This window comes from Delphinus delphis, chromosome 2 (assembly GCF_949987515.2).
Source record: "Delphinus delphis chromosome 2, mDelDel1.2, whole genome shotgun sequence".
Lineage (NCBI taxonomy): Eukaryota > Metazoa > Chordata > Mammalia > Artiodactyla > Delphinidae > Delphinus > Delphinus delphis.
Window position 1 is genome coordinate 49102750 of NC_082684.1, and position 23780 is coordinate 49126529.

Consider the following 23780-nt stretch of genomic DNA (forward strand, 5'->3'; position numbering starts at 1 on the left):
AAGAGGATAAATATAAAGTGGCCCCATAAACACAATACTCCATAAACATTAGCTATTGTGGCGATGTTCTTATTACTAATGGATACATGCAGGTACGGCTTCACTTCAAGGAGTATTAAAAATTACTGATCGAACAAGTTGCAAATGTTACTCCCCAAGGCAGAAATGCGGATTTGGGAAGGAGAAAAATAACTATTTCATAATCGCTGAAAAGCCAGATGCACAATTTACAGCCACTTGTTATCTCAATACTAGGACCATTAAAAAGACTCCATTCTGCTCCCAGGACTGAGGAAAAGCATCATTGACTCCAAGACTGACCAATGATGACAAACAGCGGTTGAAATGAAATTCTTTTAAAAGCCCATTAAAAAAAATTAAAAGGACAACTTTAAATAAAAACGTCTCCTGATCAAGGAGGTATGGCTGCAGACCTACTGCAGTTTTGTACCTTATACAATCTGTAGTAGTGAACGGCAACATCATCCAGTCGGACGGCCTCTTTGATATATTTAAGATGAGCCTCAGAAGCTGTCAGTGCGAACTGATCTTTGTGCATGTTTGGAATGTGCTTCAGGATGTAGTCCTTCCCTCTCTTGGAAACAACCTGTTGGAATACAATGGGAGCGCAATGCAACATTTGTTGGAGGGATGCAAATACTACCCTCATCTCCCAAATGATGAGAACCGAAAACAGGCCATGTGAATTGGCTGATTTCCATTAGAAAATTCCCACGCTTATTCTTTTTTGATCATCTGTTATGTGACCTGGCTGAATCAGCTAATACTAGAAGCTACAGAGTCAATTTAGCTGTAGTACTCCATATCTAAGAAGAAAAATCACAAGAAATGGGAAAAATATGTTCTCTTGGCTTTAAAATCACCAACAAAGAAAAACCATGCAAACTTGCACAATTTTGTCCACCTCACTGCTTATACTTGCAGAATTATTGGTACCATGAAATGCAGCCACTGTCAGCACATCTTCAGGGCCCGGATTCTACTTAACTCTTCTAAAATTACAGCCACAGAGTGGGAGGTTCTAAATGTTAATCCGAAGAAAGCAGGGGACTGCGAGGAATTCTCAGAAACATTTCTGGTTTTTGCATAAGAGGCTGATATGAACACTCTACTCAAATGCTTATGAGAAAACAGTTTCACTCAAATATTCATTACAATTCACTGCAACTTCAGTTTTCAACAGACAGTAGTCAAAGCTTTTAGATATCAAAAATATATAGTATCCAGAAGCTGCAGGTTCAAAGAAAGGTGTTGATAAAAGTCTTAGCTGATTTCACGAAGATTATAAAATATGGAAAGAATTATGCAAAGTGAACAAAAAGCATTTTAGTGCTTAAAATGACCAGGATTTGAAAATTAGAGAATTTTTAGTTTTATTATTGTTTTTATAGTTACTGATGTTTTGTTTCTTCCTATGAATATTTTAAGGAGAATTAAACATGATGAGTTATTATTGGCCAATAATCAAGTTTTGCTGAGAACTCAAGTTACAGATTTTTCTTTCTAGGTTCCTTTTACATGGAGATCACCTAAATCAGTACTTGTCAACCTTTTTCAGGTCAAAGAACCCCTAGAAAATAATATCTGTAAGGGCAATGAAGTAGATGATTTTGGTGATCGCAAGGGTTGAGGAAGCTGGTATCTCAGCACCCTGGGTGCCATGGCACACTAATGGGAAGCTCTGCTTTAAAGACCAAGGGTCACTGAGTACCTGATGATAACTAAGGGAATGTAAATACAGGTTAACTTTGGCCCAACAGACATTGCTATGTAATAGCCTGACATCTTTTGTGGGTTTTCTTGAACAACTGAAGCACTGTCAGCCAGTGAACAAAAACTTATATTGAGCACCGTGATGTGAAATGCTGAAGAAACAGAAAAGGTTAAGTTTATGCCTGTCCTTTAGAATATGCTAAGAAATACTTAGATCACTGGGTGCAAGAGACAAACAGAGAATTTGAAAATAAAATACTTATGTTCAGGGTCTTATTGAGCCCAGAGGAGGGGCACTGGGCCCCTAGACAGTCTGCCCAGGGAACCACACCTGAGCTGATGAGCAGGAGTAGCCAGGTGAAACAGGGAGTGGGCCTCACCAGCTAAAGGAGCTGCAGACAGAAAGGCCCAATGTGTGAAACACCACAGGAATTGCTGGGTGTTGCTAGAACACAACACACAAGGTGCAGGACAACCAGAAAGGAAGCTGGAAAGGCTGGCAGGGACCCATGCTGGGAAGTTCCTAGGTCATGCTTGGGAGCCTGGGCTTCACTCCGAAGATGAAGGTTTAAATCAGAAGCAAAAACAACTCCTCTGCAAGCTGTGAGTAAAGCCTGAAGCAGGGACAACTGCAGGAGTGCTGATGAGAGCTGAAGCCTGGGAAACATGAAGAACCACTACGGGGAGGACACGTGGTAATGTTTAGGAAGTTAAGAGCAACAAAAATACAAGCGAATCTTATTTCTTAAGCTGGGTGATGCGGAATCAAGGGTTTATGTTAGAGGATGTTCTCGTTGACTGGGTGGGGCAGGGAGAAAGAAGGGTGATAAGAAAGAGCCCCGAGTGACTCAAGTTTCTAGGTGATCGGGTGGATGGCAGTGCCACTGGCTGAGGTTAGGAACACAGGGGTAGGAACGCAGAGAATTGAGGTGTGAAGAAGATGAATTTGATTTGGGACATTCTGAGTGTGAGGTGCCTATGGGTAAACAGCTGTCTTACAGACATAGGGGAGAGAAACAGATTCAGGAGGTGCCAGTACATAGGTGGTTGTAAAAAGCATTAATTTGGAGGAGATCTCCTGGGATGTGAGTGACTAAGTGTCAAATGCAGCAGAGAAATTCAGGAAAAGAAGTGAAAAGTGTCCACCGGATTTGGCAATTTAAAGGTCACTGCTGGCTTTAAGGACAGCACCATGAGTGGAGGGGGTGGTGAGGAAAGAAGGCAGATGGATGTGGGTTGAGGATTACACGTCGAAGTAAAGAAGCTAAAAAATCAAATATACATCGTCACTTTTTCAAGAAGCTTTACTGAGAAGGGAAGGAGAGATTGGTAGGTCTTCTTTCCCTCCCTCCTTTCTTCCCTGAGGATGGGGAGGTGTGAAGCAAACAAAGTATGTCCTGACTTAAGAAGAGTTAGTTGGGGTAGAGGCTGAAGATACGGGAGAGAGAGATGTCTCGGCAGAGACCTAGAGGAAGAATGGGAAGCGATATCAACAGGGTGGGGATGGAGAAAGGACCTCTGAGACCGTCAGTGCTCAAATAACCTAAGTTTTCTTGCTGAAATAAGGGGGTTGCTCCTCTTTTGAGAGTGAAGGAGATGGCGGTCAGATCAAGCAGTTTACTTATATTTGTTTCCTCAACACAGGAGAAGCTGTGAATGATCTCACCTTTTAAAGAGTAATGTGTTTCTCCCTTCGAAGGGAAAAAATGCTGCTTGAATTAAGAGGACATAAGACGGTCAAGGCCATGTAAATGCCAAAAGAAGGCTGGCAAATACCAAGTTCCACCATCTTTACGATGGATAGCAATCCTCTTCCTCATAACCCATAAGCAGATTGAGTCCATCGAGAGACTGTAGGTGCCACGCTCTCAAGTATGAAATGTGTATCTGTGCGTCATGGAGGGTGTACTGGCCATCAAACATCTGGGTTCCCAGTTCTTGTAGCAGCATGACTACCCACACAATGAACTAGAAATGTGCTAGAGAAAACACTTCAGAATTTGAAAACAGTGCCTACCCAAGATGGGAAGTAAGCCTCGGGCTCAAAGTATTTTCCATAGTGCTTATTCCTTTTGAAGTTCCCAAGATCAGCCTGCAGAGCGAAGGCTGCCAGCAGGAAGTAGGCCTCCTCTCGGAGCACACACTGGGAATGAAGAACTTGTTTTCTCAGGTGCCAGTAATAATAGTATCTTGCTGCTCTGTCACTAGGAAAATAAAACAGAACTCACATTTTGATGGAACAATCTAAAGGCATGTAAACAACCCCAATCCTGCTATCCATCTGGTGACAAGAGCTCTTCTGTTCCTGCTCCCTCCTCCCCCCTCCCTCCTCACTCACTGAAAAGGGGGAGGTTGTAGCTAATACCGGATTGCTGCCTAACTGCTGCTTCACCAAGTTCGCAGGGTGTCAGGACCCCAAGTCAGATTACCCAGACTGCAAAAATAACACTTCCTATGGCCAACAGCATTTGATTCATTCAGAGAATGGAAAACAGATCTGAATCATTCCACTCCAATGTGGGATATACTACATTGAACAAGTATTAGAAGCCTAGGCATCTGTTGTCTGTATTAAAATAATTTTGCTACAATAATGCTGCACACATGACACAAATAAGGACAAATCTGAGGAGACAATCCTGGCTTGAATGTTATGCTGTCCTTTTTTGTTTTGATTTTCATCTGAGCACATTACAAATACACTAAGGCCCTTTTCAAAATATTTCTGTTTATATGCCCTACTAGAAAAGAATTTGCCTAACTATGAATAGTCTTTTTTTCCCTCTAAGAATGAATAAGCTGAAAACTCTCCTTAAATCTTTTTTTTTTAATTAAGTGGCTGTTACTTTATGGGTGTGATTTTATAGGCACATGTTGTAAGAATCATGATAGTCGTCACAAATGGAAATACGAATAGTGCACTCATTACAATCCATTGAGGTCAGAAATAAATACAGTCCCCATTAAATACACTGAGTAAGAAGTGCTGATTGGGGAAAAATATGGTCAAGCTCCAAAAAATGTCACAGGCAAACAGGACGCCTCTGTGATCAAAGTAAAAATGCAAGAAAAAAATGTGTGTGTGTGTATGTATTTAATGAGTATTTGTCTCCCTATTACTTTAGGTTGAATGTTCACCTGAGATTAATAGCTCATTAGTTGATGATAATAAAAACATACGGGTTTACTTTAATCAAGACTGTGTTTAAAAATGAAAAGTTTAAAATTTAAAAATAAAGCATTTATGTAATTTTTTTTTCCCTTATGACTTTTCAGAGCACTTCTTTTTATAATGTTGAGTACACAATGATTGGACTAGCTCATCACTGGGGAAAAGGGCAGAAGCATGGAGATCAATTAAACATTCATTAGTCCCAGGGGGCTAATTAGTGGCTAAATAATATATTTTCCTTCTTTCCAGCACATTCCATTCCAATTAAGTAAACTTAGAAAAAGTTTTATATAAACTGAGAATAACTAGAAAAGTTTCTCTGCTTTAAAAACATTCTTTACGGGCTAATATTTTTTACTTTTTAATTTGCATGTGGCAGTAACATAAATATTAAGAGCAAATCTCAGATACAACTCATTAGCCACATGTATCTTTGTCCCTTTTACGTGGGGTTTCTCAAAATTTAAAAATAAATAAGTAAAACACAGAGTTCACATTTCTAGTATTTTCTATCAGCCAACAAAATCACCTCTGAAAGTCTTCCAGCACTGAATCCTCCTATATAAATAATAAACTGAGCTTCTAAACTGGGGAATTCTGAGTCTGTATCATGAGCACAGTATTATTCATGCACCTGCCTCCAGAAAAAGAATCAATTACCTGCCCTTGCCAAACTGCATCTAAGATTCTCACAGGATACCTCCACTGGGCGTAATCTTAGCTTTAAAGCTACTGCCAAGAACAGAAGCAAGACCCCAAAAGTGAAAAGAAAACCAGGCTATATAAACACCCATGCATTTTTATAGGAACGAGTTCCTGCTGCTGTTCCACTCCTCACACCACCACCAGAAAAGAATATAATCCATTAACCAACTTTCCACTTTACACGAGTGCTAGTTCTTTCTTATCTTTTTGGTGACTGATTTGTTATTGAAAATGTGGAGTAGAGAAAATGTGAGCTGATGAGATTGTTAACATTTTCACTGATAGTCTAACATTATCACTCATTCATTCAACAAATGTTTATTGAGTGTCTACTGTACCTCTGTTTTAGGGACTGAAGATACATGCGTGCGTAAAAAAAAATTTTTTTTTAATCCCTGCTCTTTTATATTCTAGCAGGTGGAGACAAACAATAAACACAAGTACTTTATCTGATATGTTAGAGGATGAGTACTGTAGAAAAATAACGGTTCGGAATTTCTCCCTGTCCTCATACCTGATCAATCGGCCATTTTCCACATAGTACTGCACACGGAAGTGGATGATCATAGGGGGTCCAAACTGGTCAATACCCTAAACAAAGACATGCGTAAAAATCAGGCTGTTTTTAGTTACTTCAAAAGTGGGTTTCAAAAACAACAAATACCATTATTTACAAGTAACTTTTTAAACACTAAAAGGTTTGATCTACTTCTAATGAGTAGGGGCTTGCAGCGGGTAGACAGTTGTCTCAGTTGTCCTAGATGGATACCAAGTTTATGTGAAAACGGGAAGTTTTATAACTATATCTGATACTCATTCACTGTAATGCCAATGACAACATACGGGAAGATAAAAATAAATGCCAGTGGAAATTTCTAGCTGAGATCCAGCTCCTCTCTCAGCTCTGTCCCCTGTGGTGACCATTTGCTCCTCATTACAATGTTCTGTTCGTCTGACATTCCACATACCAAATGCTAACATGCTGTTTGTTTATTTAGACCTTCAGGTTCCTTACTTTGTAGTTGGCTTTGAAGTAGCCTTCCAGTTTACTCCAAGAATTCTTAAATACAAATTGGAGGATTGAGGATTAGACACTGGGGATTATTACTGATTTGCGAGGGGGTGATCTTGAAAACACTAGGTAAATTCCCAGTGAATGCTCCCCTATGCAAATGGAAGGCACTGGCTCAATAAAGTAACAAAATATCAAATGTAAGGATAGTAAAATTGGATTTTAAAATGACTAATAATTTCTAGACCATCAGTTTTGACAACTAACGTGGCCAAAGAACAGGAACAAATACTTTTTCCATGCTTTTCATTTCAAAATATTATCCCAAGATTACTAAAAGGTTATTATCCAATATTATTTTAGCAGATATTCAAAATCTATTGCTACATGCTATAAGCTATTAATACTTCACTAATGTGATATTTTAGAACTTATAATTCATTTCGCTTTCCCAATATTTACTGTATAAAGTGTTAAGATATTTTTCTAATGTATAATAATTAAAATAAACCTTTTAAAAAATCAAAAGAATTTTGCTCATAAATGTAATCTCACCCAAGTGACTTCGTATTGTCGTACCTTGCTGGCCTCTTTCTTCCATTCTTTTGGACAATACTTATAAAGCTTTTGTGACAACTCCATATACACATGTTCATTATCTGCACATTAAAAAAAAAGGAGACAAGGTGATAAAGGATAGATTTTTTCAAAAGAAAAGAAATGGGTTTTTCAAAAAAGCCTCCAGATTTGTGAATGTACTCTGAATTCACATATTACCAAGAAAACTCAACAGGATATTAAAAGATAAAAGGTTCTGTGGGATAGACATTAACGACAAGCTTTATGAATTATTTTGCTTTTGCAATACAGAACATGTCTCGTTAAAAATATGTTAACATTTAGAAGAAGTATTAGATTCCAACTCTTACTTTTACTTAGTTTCTGGGGTCGTTATAACTTACAGTTTAACTTCCAACACTGTGGGTGTTACTCGGTTTTAGAAAAACATGCTCTTGTTTGGCTCACAGAGGACTCATCTCTTAAGTGCAAAGTAATGAAACAGGGCAGAAACACCGCCTTAATTGTTACGTAAGAAATTAGAAAACACTGATGAGAACCAACCCATTTCCAAGTGAGGAGCCTGACCCATGTGTTTTGTGAAGAATGGTCTTTAAGACCCATGTGCTTTGTGAAGAGAAGTCTTTTAGACTATTCCTTCTCTGTCTCCTCCACATAAAACAGCATGAAGAAATGATAAAGCATTACTCGCACTGCCTTTGGGATTGACCTTGTGGGAAGAGGAGAAGAATCTTATGCAAAACAAGAATGAATGCCAAAATATTTCTTCAAGGGAATGATGTCCTTAAGATGAACAGAAAATAAGACTGCTAAAAAACCCATATAAAAATGATCTAAACATGTGAAAACAAGCTGGTAAAAAATGTAAAAATTTTCTGATTTCCCAAATGGACTCTTTAAAGAGAGAGATATTTCATATGAAAAGCCTTCCTATCTTGTACAGTTTTCAATCTTTTTAAAAAAAACTCCTTCTTTTTCCTCTAACCATCACTATGGGGGCATGCTCTTGGAAAGCCCTGGATACAAATGTACTCATTCTGGAAGAGAAGTGTGTCTCTTTGACTGCTTCAAGGATAACACACTTGACCACACTGTCACTCATGACTGAATGTTGGAGTTTGACTGGAAAAGCATCATAAGAGAACAGGAAGGGTAAAGTTACTTTTTGTCTATGAATGGCATATTAAGTCAACCAGTTTGGACGAAACGGGTAAGGAAGAGGTCCCCAAACCAAGAGGACGCTCCTAAAATCCACTTATCACGTCAACTAAAACTATCTCCCATCTCTCTTATGTTACCAATTAAACATGAAATGGACAAGATCAGACAACCTTACTGTTGAATCTGATTTGTGTTTGGCTTGAGTTCCTGTCTGAAGAAGCAACATAATGAATAGAACAGACTGTTCACCATAATGGCACATACATATTTTTTTAAACTATCACTGTGTCTCTACCATCTGACAGTTTGACCAGAGCTTTGTACTTCAGGAATTCTCAAGCACACATCAATCCTGAAAACAGGTGGAACAGTGATTTCCATTAGACCTGAGAGAAAGCTGAAATGGAGAGAAGGCAAGGGATATGTCTAAAGCCACATGGCTAGCTAGTGGTAGAACCAAAATCAGAACCAGGTCATCTGATTCCTGTTCCAATGTTTTTTTGCCATCCTGCAATCTCTCTTTTAAAAAGGACATCTGAGTGCTCGCTTCGGCAGCACATATACCAAAAAGGACATCTGAAAAACTCTTATTCTGAAACCTAAAGAAGCTGTAAACTGGTTTTATGAGATTGACTTGTTCAACAACAAAGATCAACAGTCTGGCTGTAGCTGTAGTAAGAATTAACTCTGAGTACAAAATAAAAGTAAGGTTACTTAGAATCTGTAGGGCATCTTATACCCCCAGACCCTTCCTTGAAAGAATGACTGAGGTGTGTACTAATACAAGGATAGAGCTGAGCATCTGTGTTTTTACTGCTTTCACTACCACAGGAAGAAGCTGAAGAGCAAATGGCTGGTTCCTCACTTCCTGCTCCATGCTCTCTGGCCTCTCCAGAGCTGTCTTTTTAGACAACTGAAAACTGCTCACTCACATTTTGGAGCTGAACTTGTTGATCAGTTGATCATGATATACTTTCCAACACGGTAAACCTAAGCACTTTATGGTACTAACCAGATTCTCAAGATATCATAAGCCTTTAAATTGAAACCAATTCCAATAGTATAAAATAATTCATATCCAAATATAAAATATAGATAAATTTCACAAAAAAAGGTCTCCTTGGAAAACTGAGCAAAGATTTGAAAGGTTTTTGGCATCTAGAAGACTAACTTAGAGAAATCTTAAAATATGATTTGAAAGAAGAACGCTTTAAGGAATGGCTGCACTTAAACCCTGGGAACTTAACTCTAACTAAGGTGTTATTGGCAGAGAAAGCTTATATGGAGCCCTTTGCTTGAAAATCTTCTCCACATAAAGTATACAGAAGAAACTGATCCCATTTCTCTAAGTCATGTGTTCTGACTGGAAAAAAGAGAAGGGGCAAGGAAGGAAAAACAGAAAATAAGAGTAAATTAATAGATCACTTTGTTATACTATATATTCAACAGCAAGAGAAGCTGAATAGAGGAAAGTCAGTTTTATTATGTCTAAATGTCTTTTAATGTTAAAAATTATAAAACAAATTAAATTACAAAAACATCCAATTTCCTACTAGCGCCAGCTGCTCCCTGAGTGCAAAGAAACAAAAATCAATCTTAGTTCATTAAAACATAAAAGAGCAAACACATAAAACCCAGACTCCTAAAGAGGAACAAATTTTTAAGTTCAAACCATAATAAATTCATGACCTAAAATTCTAAACTTGTAAGAAATACAGAACAGTACTCATATTAAAATATGAGTACTAGATTAAAAATCATGATCAGTTTATGGGTATTTTGACAATCATAATTACATAACAATATGCTCAATTTAAGTTACAGCTATAAAATGTCATTTCCTCAGGGACAGTTGGCTAACTCCATCAGAGATGGGATTGAGACTTACTTTGTATAACACTGAGTCCAAAGAGGTGACAGTCCTTTAGCCTGAGTAGGTCACACACCTGGACCAGCAACTGGTGACACAGAATTTTAACCTATAGGAAAAAAGACAAAAACAAACACACATTTAAGATAACAATTCAGCGAAGTCCAGACAGTGAGCCACAATCAGGCAACGTAATGCATCTTAAATACATGCCTTGAAGGGACAAGCTGACACTAGCAAAACGACAGTTGGTTTATGGAAATCACTTTAATCTGCAGCTGTGTTTCAATAATAATGATCACAATCCAAATTTCTACAACCTGGTAATAAAGTACCACTGCAATCTTGTACAAGACTCATAAATCTTAGGATACATGGATAAGGCCTTACTCTATAGCTGTGGTGCATGATAAATATGTATTTCAGAAGGAACCCCAAATAGCCTAATCAGATTATCAAAATTATTAATTTGGCAAGTATCTTTACAAAGGAAGTTTTCCTCTTGATGGTCTAAACAAAATGCTCACATACTGCACAATGAGTGAATACCTAGCTTTTATTTACTTTAATAATTGACACATCTTGTAAGTACCTAAACCAGGTTCTTTTTCTGAGTCCTAGTATAATTCAAACATAATAAAACCATATTAATTTGGAACTCTGGGGTTAAGTTATTCTGAAAAGTCACATGTTGAACGATAACAGTCTTTAAAAGATACAGTTCTAATGACTTTTCAAATGTTTAATGAAGTGTTTTGGGAGACAATAATTCTAATGAGTCTGCCTTGTTGAATTCAGAACCACTAAAGCTTATTAGTATTGGGATTGACACTAAGAGACCACGTGGGTCAATTTCTTCATCTGATAGAAGTAGAAAAGAAAAGCCAGGCAGCTTGCAGTCATGTAACTAGTAGTGGCAGAGGCAGCAACTCACACCTTTGCTCATTTTGTATTACAATATTTTTGTATATGTATATTAATAAAATATGTGCAACATGACAGTTTATCAGTGTAGGTACATATATTGTGTGGCATTTCCCCTCGTATTTGTAATATTAACTTGCAACTTCTTTCTTCAACAATGATGACAGTTACAGTTTTAATGATTACAAATTCTAAATTAGTTAACTCTGAATTAATGACTTCTTATCATACCTTAATATGTAACTCAGACTCAGAAAATAAAAACATGTTGAGATCTCTTGACAATTGAAAGCCAAACAATTCAAAATGGTGACAATGTCAACTGGAGTAAGAAAAATAGGTTTACAGCTCTTTTCCACATTCACTGTTAAATGGCAAATAATCTGAAGCACCTTATCCACTAGAAAGTGCAAAAAGTATTTATGTAAGGCCAGAGAGTACCACTTAGGCTGTTTTAGAAGTTACAGGAACTCAGTGAAGCTGGGACAGTGTCTTATTTTATATTCAGGATATACAGCAGGCACTCAGTAAATGTCTGATGAACAAAAGCTAGGGATCTGATTTTCCTGTGGACTCCTCACCTTCCTTCTGTTCCATGACTACAGACGACTCTCTGACCCACTGAGCAGATCATTTAGTAATGTGCCACGTAAGAATTTAGGGAAAATGTATCAATACGCATCCACCAATACCACTGGGGGAATACATTTGCCAATAGGAAATCAGTATCATCTTCGTTCACTAAAAAGACTTTGGATTTGAGTTCTATATTACTGTGTTTCCACTTTACAAATAAGCTTAAATAAAGAAAATGATAAAGTAATGGAAAAAGTGTCTAATGTTAAATAAAATTGAATTAGATACTACAAATTTGAGACTTCAGATGTCATATAGTCTAGGACTTCTTTAATCTTTAGATTTGACTGTATTTTAAAATGCCATGGGACTTCCCTGGTGGCGCAGTGGTTAAGAATCGGCCTGCCAATGCAGAGGACATGGGTTTGAGCCCTGGTCTGGGAAGATCCCACATGCCGCAGAGCAACTAAGCCCGTGTGCCACAATTACTGAGCCTGCGCTCTAGAGGCCGTGAGCCACAACTACTGAGCCCACGTGCCACAACTACTGAAGCCTGCGTGCCTAGAGCCCGTGCTCCACAACAAGAGAAGCCACCGCAATGAGAAGCCCGCTCACTACAATGAAGAATAGCCCCCGCTCAAACTAGAAAAAGCCCGCACACAGCAACGAAGACCCAACACAGCCAAAAATAAATAAATTTTAAAAATATAATAAAAAAATAAAATAAAATGTCATATACAAAGCACTCTGGGTAAAACGTGATAAAACGTTAAAAGAAAAATTCCAAACCACACGGTGTATGCAAAATGAACTATGTTGTAACTTTGTGTAACTGCTGTTCAAATAATGCTGTGCATTTCCCCCCCACACCTTATATAATTATTATTGTTCCGCTAGTTTAAATCAAGTATTTGGAGCCTAACTGATAAAGCTCTTTAACAACTATTAAGGAAATAACAATGTTCTTGTTTAAAAACTGTAATTAAGTAAGGTTGTGGCTGTGAAGTCTTACCTGCTGTGAAAACAAGCTTGAGTTTTTTGCATTTGCATATTATGAGTCTTTAAGGCTACATTTTAGCTGACTGTGAAATTTTTCAAGTTCTTTAATCTTCAGGAGCAATGGGAACATTAAAAAGTGCCATAGAGTATGAGGTATTAAGAATAAGAATGAAAGCATTATCTAAAAATATACTCTATATGGAACTTTCTAATAAAAACAGCATTTGATTCTCAATGTCAATGGTTTGATATTGAGCAAGAATGTTTAAAATACGCTCCAGAAAAAGAACTGTTCACTCTCTTCTCAGTGAAGAGGTGTAACCTCTTACCCATAATTTATATCACTCAAAAATTTTGTGGCTCCTACATTTACCATCATTTGATTTCCAAAAATTTCCAAGTTCCCATATTTATTACCTGATGATTAAAATCATTTAGAACAGTCCCTATTAGTTCAACTCATGGAGAATTAAAAATGACCAAAACACTAAATTTACCCCACATGCAGAAAGGCAACATTCTATCAACTACATTTGTCAGGGAACAAACTTTCTTTGTTTAAAAAAAAGTTTAGAAATGATTTAAAAAATGAGACCATTAATGAAATAGTTTTGTTACAGTTAATTTGTTCTACCACAACTCTACAAATATCAGCTGCTATTTTCCAAAGACAAAAATAACACTTTGTAGAACATGACAGGCCTTTGGCAGCCCTGAGTTGGCTTTCTAGCGAGGAGGGAACTCCATACTACTTAACCCAGTTCCTCCTCCCCGTCCTTTGGTCCAACAGCTTGCTTGCTAATGAGGAGTCGGGACATGGCAGGGCCGTCTATGGACCCTGGAATAAGAACAGGTCTATGTGGGAGTCAGACTCCACAGCTGAGTTTCATTAACAGTGAGACCACAGCTCAAAGAAATGAAAACAAGTGCTACTCTATTAAGTGCTCATTCACTGAGCAATTCCCAGGTACCACGCACTGTAATAAGCATTTATTCATGTTATGTCTTTATATCCTCACAATGTCCCTGTGAGGAGAGTAAGATTATCTCCACTTTATAGAAGAGGAAACCAAAGCCAAAAAACTAACTTGCCCAAGGTTGCAGAGTAAATTGTGAAGTACAGATTTCCACCTACATCCCCATCCTACCCTAGACTTACTAAATCAGCATCTCCAAGGAGTGGAGTCCAATAGTTTGGGTATTTAACAAGCTCTCCAGGTAATTCTGATGGACATCAAGTTGTAAAATCACTGATCTACAGGAACGAATGGACTGGCTATCTGCCAGTCTGTTCTCTGTAATTATCTTCCTCAGCTAAGATTTTAGTACAAATTAATTTCTTAGAAAATTATAGTCAGCTCCTAGTATTCCTCATGAAGTCAGATTAGTCTTCCTTCTAACTTACCTGAGATCAGTAAGGTTTTGCCCCATATCCTGTATATAAGCATACACACACATAAACACATGTATACACATTCCACCAGATGAAAAGACCGAAGAAGTGGAATGGAGAGAAGTTTCTTAAGTGCTTATGCTTATATTTATGTATATTTAAAAATTTTAATTGATCTTTTTATATAACTGTATAAAAGAACTCAAATAGCATATTCATGTATACATGTAAATTACATTTTGATATATTCTGACAGTGCCCATACTGACAAAGAATGATAATGTTGCCAAAAATAACAGCCTATCACTTCACAAAACCAAAACAACTTCAGGTACCCTGAGTAGAAATGTAGCTAATCAAAGGAAATTCTGCCTAACGGATTGATAAAGTTCATTCAACAGGCAGGTTTGACGCTCAGACAATTCCTGTGAGCAAAAACAAGGTTACATTAGTAAATCTGTGAAGAAACTGTGGTGACTGACAGAATAAAACCAAAATAATTATGGTAATAAGCAGAACCTTTTCCTATTTAAACTTTTAATGGAGCTATTTAAATGTCATATAGCTTCATTATAACATTTAGAAATATTCTTTTATACAGCAATTGGGTTAAAAATATAGTTGCATATAGCAAAGAAAACTAATTCAAGGCTTGCACTAAGGCAATTTTCCCCTTAATTCCATCAGAATACAATCAGTGAAAGAATATGAAAGTTGATAATAGGGAGAGGGGTTGAAAAATGCTAGGCATGATTGTGGTTACATAAAACTGTTCGGCAGTCTCTACCAAAGCTAAACATATGTGTACTTCATGATTCACAATCCACTGTCGGGTATAAGCTCAGAAATGTATACATATGTGCATATACATAAAATGTTCCAAATAGTTTCATTTGTAACAGCCCCAAACTTAAAATAACCCAATATCCATCAATAATAGTTGGAAAAGAAACTGGACATATTCATACAATGAAATATTATACAATAATGAAAACGGAATTACTGTCACATGTGATAGAATGGATGACTTTCACAGGCCAAATGTTGAGTACATAAAATATACCCAGATATAAAAGTGAGCATATCACATAATTTTAGCTGCATGAAGTTCAGAAACAAGAAAATTACTCCATGGTGATAGAGGTGGGAATAGTCATTACCCTAGGGTGGAGATTACTGACTAGGAGGGATCACAAAAGATCTTTCTGGGGTACTAGAAATCTACTATATCTCAAGCTGGATGATGGTTACATGGATGTATACACTTGTAAAAATTCACTGAGCTGCTCACTGAAGATTCCTATACTTCACTGTAAGTAAATTATAAGCCAACTTTAAAAGTAAAAAATACAAAAAAGTATCATATTCCTCAATGTCCAGGTTAACTGAAAGAGTTAACTCTGACTCATGAACCATAAGCAACAGTTTAGTACTCAAATACACAGCCTATTCTTGAAATTGCCTAGACTTAGGCTACAGGTTACTATTAAAACAATGATCAAGCGCGTGTTAAAAAGCTAGCAATTATGTATTGCCATTTCATGTGTGTAGGTGACAACTCAAAATTATTTAAAAAGCAAACTCAGATATCCATAAAAATTGTATTTCAATAAAGGTTTAAAAATAGCAAAGTGTTCATGTTTCTATAATATAATAACCAAAATTCTCTTATTTTTACCAGACAAGAGAATGCTGAAAGCAGCTAAACTTAAGCCATAATTCAAAGTTTATACCTGTGTAGACCACTTTAATACCCCAATTCTCCCACATTATTAATGGTCTCATTCTGTAATGATTTCATCCTTAGCCAAGTCATAATTTGAATGTGGTCACTGGTGGGAACATCATCATTTAGACATTTCTAAAGTGGGATCTACTCACATTTATGATGATGTTCAGAGATTCATCGTTGGGAAGGAAAATACACACACTCCGGCGGTCTTGCATGACTCTGTTGTTATGGAAGTTCAATTTGTTCATTGTGTTGTGGGCTCTCTAGTGATCAGGGCTGGGCTCCGAGTCCTCGGCAATTCCTCTGGTTCCGAGCACTCCAAAGCCAAACTCTGCTCCTCATCACACGCCCTACAGAAGAAGCATCACGACGTTCGACTATGTGGGTTTCATAGCTGTAAAAAAATGCCCAAAAGGAGGCTGTGAATAAAGGCGGTAAGGTTGGTGAGGAGAGAGAGGAGGAGAGAGACGAGGAGAGGAGCAGCAGCACGACTGGTCTCGTTGGCACAGGTACAGCACGTCTCACAGTGAGGGCTCCCTCGCTTAATCAATGAGAATGTACAGAAACGTACTCTGTGCTTTGCCCGCTATCAAGTGTTTTAAAACTTTCAGGGACTTCCCTGGGGGTCCAGTGGTAAAGAATCCGCCTTCCAACGCAGGGGATGCAGGTTCGATTCCTGGTCAGGAAATCAAGGTCCCAAACTAAGGAAACTAAGGTCCCATATGCCGTAGGGCAACTAAGTGCCACAACTACTGAGCTCACACACCTCAATGAGAGAGCCCGCGTACTGCAAACTACAGAGCCCACACGCCCTGGAGCCGGCGTGCCTCAACTACAGAGCCCACGCACCCTGGAGCCGGCATGCCAGAGCTAGAGAGAGAAAACCCGCAGGACACAACTAGAGAGAAGGCTGAGCGCCATAATGAAAGACCCCAACTGTCTCAGTGAAGATCCCATGCTCTGCAACTAAGACCCAACGCAACCAAAAAAAAAAATAAGGAAAATAAATAAAATAACTATTAAAAAATAAACTTTCATTCAGTAATGAATTAAACATAAACCCTCTACATTTAAGGCAGTACTGTGTACTACAGGGCTCACAGAAGCAGAAGCCTGCCTTTGAGAAGTTTCCAGTCTCACATGGGAGAAAATGAAGGGTTCTGGAATAAACAAACAAAATGACAAAATTGCAACAACAACAAAATTATCAATCTCTTTCTTTTTTTCTTCCATTACAATCAAACTCAAATAAATGTCCTGGCTCTTACATTATATTCCTTCTTCAACCACTGAGGTCTGGCTTCCACTTCCTTCTCTTCACCAGCATGGCTTTGCTACAGGAAGCCAGTGATCTCTAGACCATCAAGAGAATCCACAGGATTCATTTTGATTGATCTTTCTATGTACAACACTTACTGAGGTTGTTAAGCCCTCTTTACAACTTTTTTCTTCCTGAGTTTTTATGGTGCTGCTCTCTCTTCTGATTCTCTAACCTGACAATGCAAACTTAATTTTTCTATATGTTATTTCACCAACCAGTTAATACATAGAAATAACATGACTGTATAAACTATATTTGTATACCATGGATTTTGGATACCTCTCATATGTAATCAGTTTATTAAACCATGTCATTTTATTTTTTAACTTCTCTCAGATTTTCAGTGTATAGAATTTTGTTTGCAAGTAATGAAGACTTTATCTCCAATTTTCAATAATCACACTTTTATTTGTTTCATGTCTCATTGCATTGGCAAGACCTTGAAGAATAATTTTAAAACAATGGTGGATATTTTCTATATTTAATGAATGTGTCTAGTGTTTCATATATTATTGCTAATATAACACTATTCAACCAAGGTATGTTAAGACTATTTGTCTGTCAAACCATTAGTAATTATTTATATTGTTCCTTTCCAGCTACATTTGTAGGATATGTAGGAATTTCCAGGCAGAAAGTATAACCATACAGTTTTAATAGAAGAGCTATTATCACTGCTGACATAAATCAAAGCATACATGAGTCTTATTTGCTTAAGGTTCAATTTCCATCTGTTATCAGCAGGGGACAGAATATATCTGTCCCCTGATGTCCCCCCTGAAGATGGGACAGAATATATCTTACATGGCACCATGAGTAAATATAAACTAGTATTTCTTTTTAAAGTATGAATGAAATACCATCCACAAGGGAGCTACTCAAACTAAGTAAAAACATATACAGTAAGTATTTCCTTATTAGGAAGGTGACCAAAAGCCCCTTAGGAGTATTCTGCTTCTCTTAAAGCATAATAGCAATTGTTTCACATTAGGTTGCAGCCAGTACATCACCCTACAGGGTCACCAGAGGTCAGTGCTATAGTTCTCTCCAGTATGGGATGGTTAGCCCACGTGTTCTATGACCACAAACTAACTGCACTCCAAATCCAATCGTCAATCTGCAGAACGCACACTTTTAGTTTAACAGTTCCAACGCACCAATTGGAGGACCAGTGTCGGCTGCATCAGAATCACCTAGGTGTTTGTAATAAATACAGAATCCTGAGCACAGTGACATTGCTACTGACTCATAATCTCCAGGGTCAGTGCCCAGGAATCTTAATCTTTTAAAAAAGCTCCCCAAGTATTTCTGATATGCAGTCACATATGGAAACAACACTTTAGCTAAAAGAAAGAAGTTGCTAAGCAGAGGGGTGGATATAACACCTTCATAGAAGATACTGGGAAAATATCTTGAGGTACAGAATTAGGGATAAGCAACTATGTGAAATATAGCACACATCATCACTATAACTAAAAAAAAAAGTCCTCAACATTTTCAAAGGTATGAATTCCTAAATCAGGTCAAATTTGTGTACTCAGAATATTCTCCTAAAAAATGTAACTAGGTGAGGAAACAGGATATCCTGTATAACCTCTCTTAGCAATTCAGAAAGCACTGAAGGCTCTGAGAAGTCCTACGGGCAACTTCTTAAATTTAACTTAATAATTCTCAAACTTACTTGGGCACAGAATATTTCCCCACAAGAAAAATCTATTAAGGTCCTGTAGAATAATATTCTCAGGCATACCACCTGAGAAATACAGTTCTGAAACAATTTCATTGTCAAATATTATATTTCATGGCAAAATTTTTCCCTATGAATTGATACATTCCAAAATTTAGGCCTCCTCTCTGACATTAAAATCTTTTCAAGAAATTATAAGCTATGATTAAATGTAACTTGTTTAAATTCAAACCCTTAAATGATATTAATCTCAGTATAATTATTCAAATCTATACTTCAAATTGAGTTACTCATATAATTTTCCATTTCTAATTAAACTAATTAAAGGGGGATAATTCTACAGACGTAATTTCTAGAATTTAAAAAATAAACTAGGGAAAAATATCTTCTGATTTTTGGGATGTTTCCAGAGCCTCATTAAAATAATTTTAAAATTTCATGGATATGATTTTTATTTACTAGTTTGTTTATGGTTCAGATAGTGCAGTATTAAAAAAAAAAGACTAGAAGAGGATTATTGAAGAAAATTTTATAAAAGCAGAGTCTTTAAGAAGCGGTGCTGCTTCATTGCTCCTTTTTCTGCTTTGAGGACAGCAAACTAGAAAAGCCCTGAAAGAGAGATAGTATTAAGATTTTACTTTACCCAGGCCTGCATTAAAGCTGATTAAAAGGTTCCACTGAAATAGCAAAATACCCATATCTCTAATGTGCTTCGGTATAAGATTTAATCTTAAGTTGGAGAGTCCTGGGGGAAAGAATTCGACTAAATTTAAACTAATTTTAATCATAGAATTTAGCCTCTGAGCCATTGGCTACTTATTCTGTATCCTAAGCTAAATCCCAACTCAGTCCCAGGAGGGCACATTTCCTACTCCAGGGCAGCCCTTGTCTGTTCAACCATCTTGGGATAGATTATTTATGAAGAACAAACCATGTTATAGTACCATATTTCCCAGACAACAACAAAACAGCTTAGATACTGATCAAACCCCATCCTGCCATCTTTACAAACACCCAACTTACAAATAAAATGTTAAGCTATAAGATTTCCCCACTTGAATTTTAAACCCACATTATTGTAAATTCCTTACTTTCTGACAAGCCCCATTGGTTACAAAGTTACTTCATTTCTTTTAAGAATCAGGAAGCTACCACCTAGTATGGACATTCAATATTGATTTTCATTTTTTAGAAATTATTGGATGTAGGCTTTAAAACTGGGTCACCCTGGAATAAAAGTATGGGCTTTAGTTCATTATAATGTATCAATGCTGGTTCATTACAAATGTTCCACACTCATGTAAGAGGTTAACAACAGGGAAAGTGGGTACCTGTGGGCTACAGAGGAACTCTGTGCTATCTTTGTAACTCCTGTATATCTAAACGTATTCTAAAGTTAAAAAGTTTATTAAAAAAAACCCTAGGTCACCAGAAACTTCCTACCCATACAATATGTATAGTCTCACTTTGAATGCAGGCAAAGGAGGATTCTCAATTCTGAGACTGTCGCCCTAAAAAAAGTGAACAGGTGGTTAATTTGATAAGAAAATTACTATAATGCAAGCAAGTCTAATAGGCATATTTACACAGTCAATAAGGTATCTCTATTACCTAACAAAACTAAGGCAAACATTATCTTGAAAAACTGGATTGCAGACAGCCGTATCTTTTAATTTAACCACTACACATTAATGAAACTCAAGTTATACACACAGCACTGTAGTATTTACTTGGTGAAAAGCAGAACACAAAAGCAATAGAAGATGTGCCCCTATACTCATGAATTCACCATCTAGTTAGGGATATAACAGGGCCAAGGTGCTTAAGATGATGACGTTGTCCCTGCTTGCCAAGAGCACACAGACTCCAATGGGCATTTCTTATGAAAAGACATAACAGATGACAGCATTAGGTATATGAATACTGTAGCTAAGATCATTTTGGAAAAAAAGGACATGGTCTTTTAATGAATGGTATCCTAAAAGCGATACCAAAATGCCTTTGGTAAAATTAGTTGGCTTGCTGTTGTTCACTTATTCATTCATTCATTCAGCATACATGCATTAAACACCTACTATGTGTCACGTGTTGTTGTGAGTGCTGAGTACACAGCAATGAACAAAACAAATATTCCACTCTAATGGAGACAGACAATATAGCGTAGATGGTGACATGTACTATGAAGAAAAATAAACCCAGAGTAGGTGAGAGAGTTGATGAAGATAATGTGGTAGTGTGGACTGCTATGTCATACACAGTAACCCGGGGAAGCATCTCTGACAAGTTGATGTTTTAGCAGATACCAGAACTAAGAGAGGGATGTAATTTATTCCCTCCCTCCCTTCCTCCTTTCCTTCCTTATTTCCTTTCATTCATCCATCCATCCCAGGGAAGAGCTTTCCAAGTAGAGGGACAGTAAATGCCAAAGCTCACTTACTCTTCAGAAAAGGTAAAATAATAGCAATAATGATAGCTAACATTTACTTACTATGTGCCAAGTGCTGATGGTTATACTTATGGTATATCAAAGAAAACTGAAAACTCTTTGCCATGCTTCCCATGGAGAGGCGAGATCTGTTTCTCCTTCTCTTGAACCTGAGCTGACCCTGGACTAGTTCATACTCCGTCAAAGTTCTGCCTCATGGATGACTCAGTAACTTGTAGTTGTTATTCTTCTTGTCTATCTCCTCTATTCAGATCTTCTTAGAGCAGGGTCACTAGCTATGTGTGTATGTGTGTGTGAGAGTGTGTGTGTGTATTTTTAATCTCCAATGGCAGGCATATAGTACATGCTCATTAAAAGTGGGTTGTATGGCTTACTACACACATGTCTTTGGACAAGGAAGATTATACAGCACGGTTTCTTAACCTTGGCACTATTGACATTATGGGGCCAAATACTCATTGTAGTGAGGGGCTGTCCTGTGCATTACAGGATGTTCAGCAGCATCTCTAGTCTCTACTCACTAAATGTAGGGAGAATCCCCCCACCCCCCAGTTGTGGCAACACAAAATATCACCAGACATTGCCAAATGTCAACTTGCGGGCAAAATCACCCATTGTTGAGAACCAATTGTTGAGAGAAAGTTTCCTTATTGAGTCACTATGGGCTACTTTTACCATCCAGCTATTTTTTAAGTAGTAGTATAATTCTTACCAAATAAACATTTTCCAACTAAAGGTCAGCAACTAAGTTCCAAACTCAGAAATCTGGATTGAACCTTGAAGTCAAATTTTTCAACGTCTTGAATGTCTAATGGCCTCTAGCTTCAGAACCACTTTGAAGTTTAGCCTTCTTGAAACTTCAATTTAATTTTTTTTTTATTTTTATTTTTTTTGCCGTACGCGGGCCTCTCACTGTTGCGGCCTCTCCCGTTGCAGAGCACAGGCTCCGGACACGCAGGCTCAGTGGCCATGGCTCACGGGCCCAGCCGCTCCGCAGCACGTGGGATCCTCCCGGAACGGGGCACGAACCCGTGTCCCCTGCATCGGCAGGCGGACTCTCAACCACTGCGTCACCAGGGAAGCCCGAAACTTCAATTTTTAATGGAGTATATTGCCAAGCTTCTCATGTAAGTAGACTTTCATTATTACCAGGTACTTGTTGCTGGCGAGTCCTATTATTATTATTATTTTTTTTTTCGGTACGCGGGCCTCTCACTGTTGTGGCCTCTCCCGTTGCGGAGCACAGGCTCCGGACACGCAGGCTCAGCAGCCACGGCTCACGGACCCAGCCGCTCCGCGGCATGTGTGATCTTCCCGGACCGGGGCATGAACCCGTGTCCCCTGCATCGGCAGGTGGACTCTCAACCACTGTGCCACCAGGGAAGCCCGAGTCCTATATTTTGATCCCAGTATCTAGAAATATAAAAACTGACCTGGAAACAAATGATACCTGATTTTCAATTTGTCTGTATGCTCTCTGTATTACGAGAATATTTTCTTTCTTAAGTACGAGTCATTTGCTTACAAGGGTCATTTTGGATCCACAGAATTATTTTCCTCATATAATTTTATGAGTAAGTAGGGCTTCCCTGGTGGCACAGTGGTTAAAAATCCGCCTGCCAATGCAGGAGACACGGGTTCGATCCCTGGCCCAGGAAAATCCCACATGCCGCGGAGCAACTAAGCCTATGCATCACAACTACTGAGCTTGCACTCTAGAGCCCGTGAGCCACAACTACTGAGCCTGCGTGCCACAACTACTGAATCCTGTACACCTAGAGCCCGTGCTCCGTAACAAGAGAAGCCACGACACTGATAATCCTGCACACCGCAACAAAGAGTGGCCCCCCACTCGCCGCAACTAGAGAAAGCCCACACGCAGCAACTAACACCCAACACGGCCAAAAATAAAAAATAAATAAATTTTTTTTTAAAAAAAAGAGTAAGTAAATTGTACATTTTATGGACTCTTTTGCAGTTACTGTTTTATCTAAAAAAGAAAGTAGCTGACATCTATCAGCTATCTGGAGCCAAACCCTCTGGAAAGAACATCAGACTCTTTTGTTGCTGTCTCTTTCCCACCTCTAACCATTGTTCTAGTAGATAAAGGAGGGACTGAAAAGCTGAAGATCACCTCCCATACGGTTGAACATCAGACGTTTAGAGACAATATGGACAGAATACTGATTAAGAAGACAGACTTAACCTCCCCAATCAGACAAACCTGAATCCTACCTAGATTCTACAATAAGAGCTGTATGAACTCGGGCAAGGAACCTAATCTGTGAGCCTGACTCTTCATCTGTAAAATACGTACTACTGGCCTACTAGGATTATTGGTCAGATTAAATGAGACAATGGACATAAAGTACTAGATATCAGGTTGTTGGGGGGATGCTCATTAAAATAACCATCATGAGTTGCCAGCTCATGAGAAGATCTACAACTGATTGACAAAAACACGTATCA

The 23780-nt window shown here is 38.0% G+C and overlaps 1 protein-coding gene across 2 annotated transcripts in view; it reads right to left on the bottom strand.

The window, feature by feature from the left end:
* FRMD6 (FERM domain containing 6) overlaps positions 1 to 23780 on the bottom strand; it is an 82700-nt gene that overhangs the window by 18972 nt on the left and 39948 nt on the right. The window contains exons 2-7 of one of the 2 annotated variants that reach the window (XM_060004564.1): positions 16007 to 16251; positions 10252 to 10342; positions 7203 to 7282; positions 6126 to 6202; positions 3752 to 3938; positions 452 to 607 (exon numbers count right to left, since the gene is read on the bottom strand). In XM_060004564.1, coding sequence (XP_059860547.1) covers positions 452 to 607; positions 3752 to 3938; positions 6126 to 6202; positions 7203 to 7282; positions 10252 to 10342; positions 16007 to 16105 — 690 coding nt within the window. In that variant the 5' untranslated portion in view covers positions 16106 to 16251. Of the gene's footprint in view, positions 1 to 451; positions 608 to 3751; positions 3939 to 6125; positions 6203 to 7178; positions 7283 to 10251; positions 10343 to 16006; positions 16252 to 23780 lie in introns of both variants that reach the window. The other variant, XM_060004563.1, reaches the window with a different exon arrangement.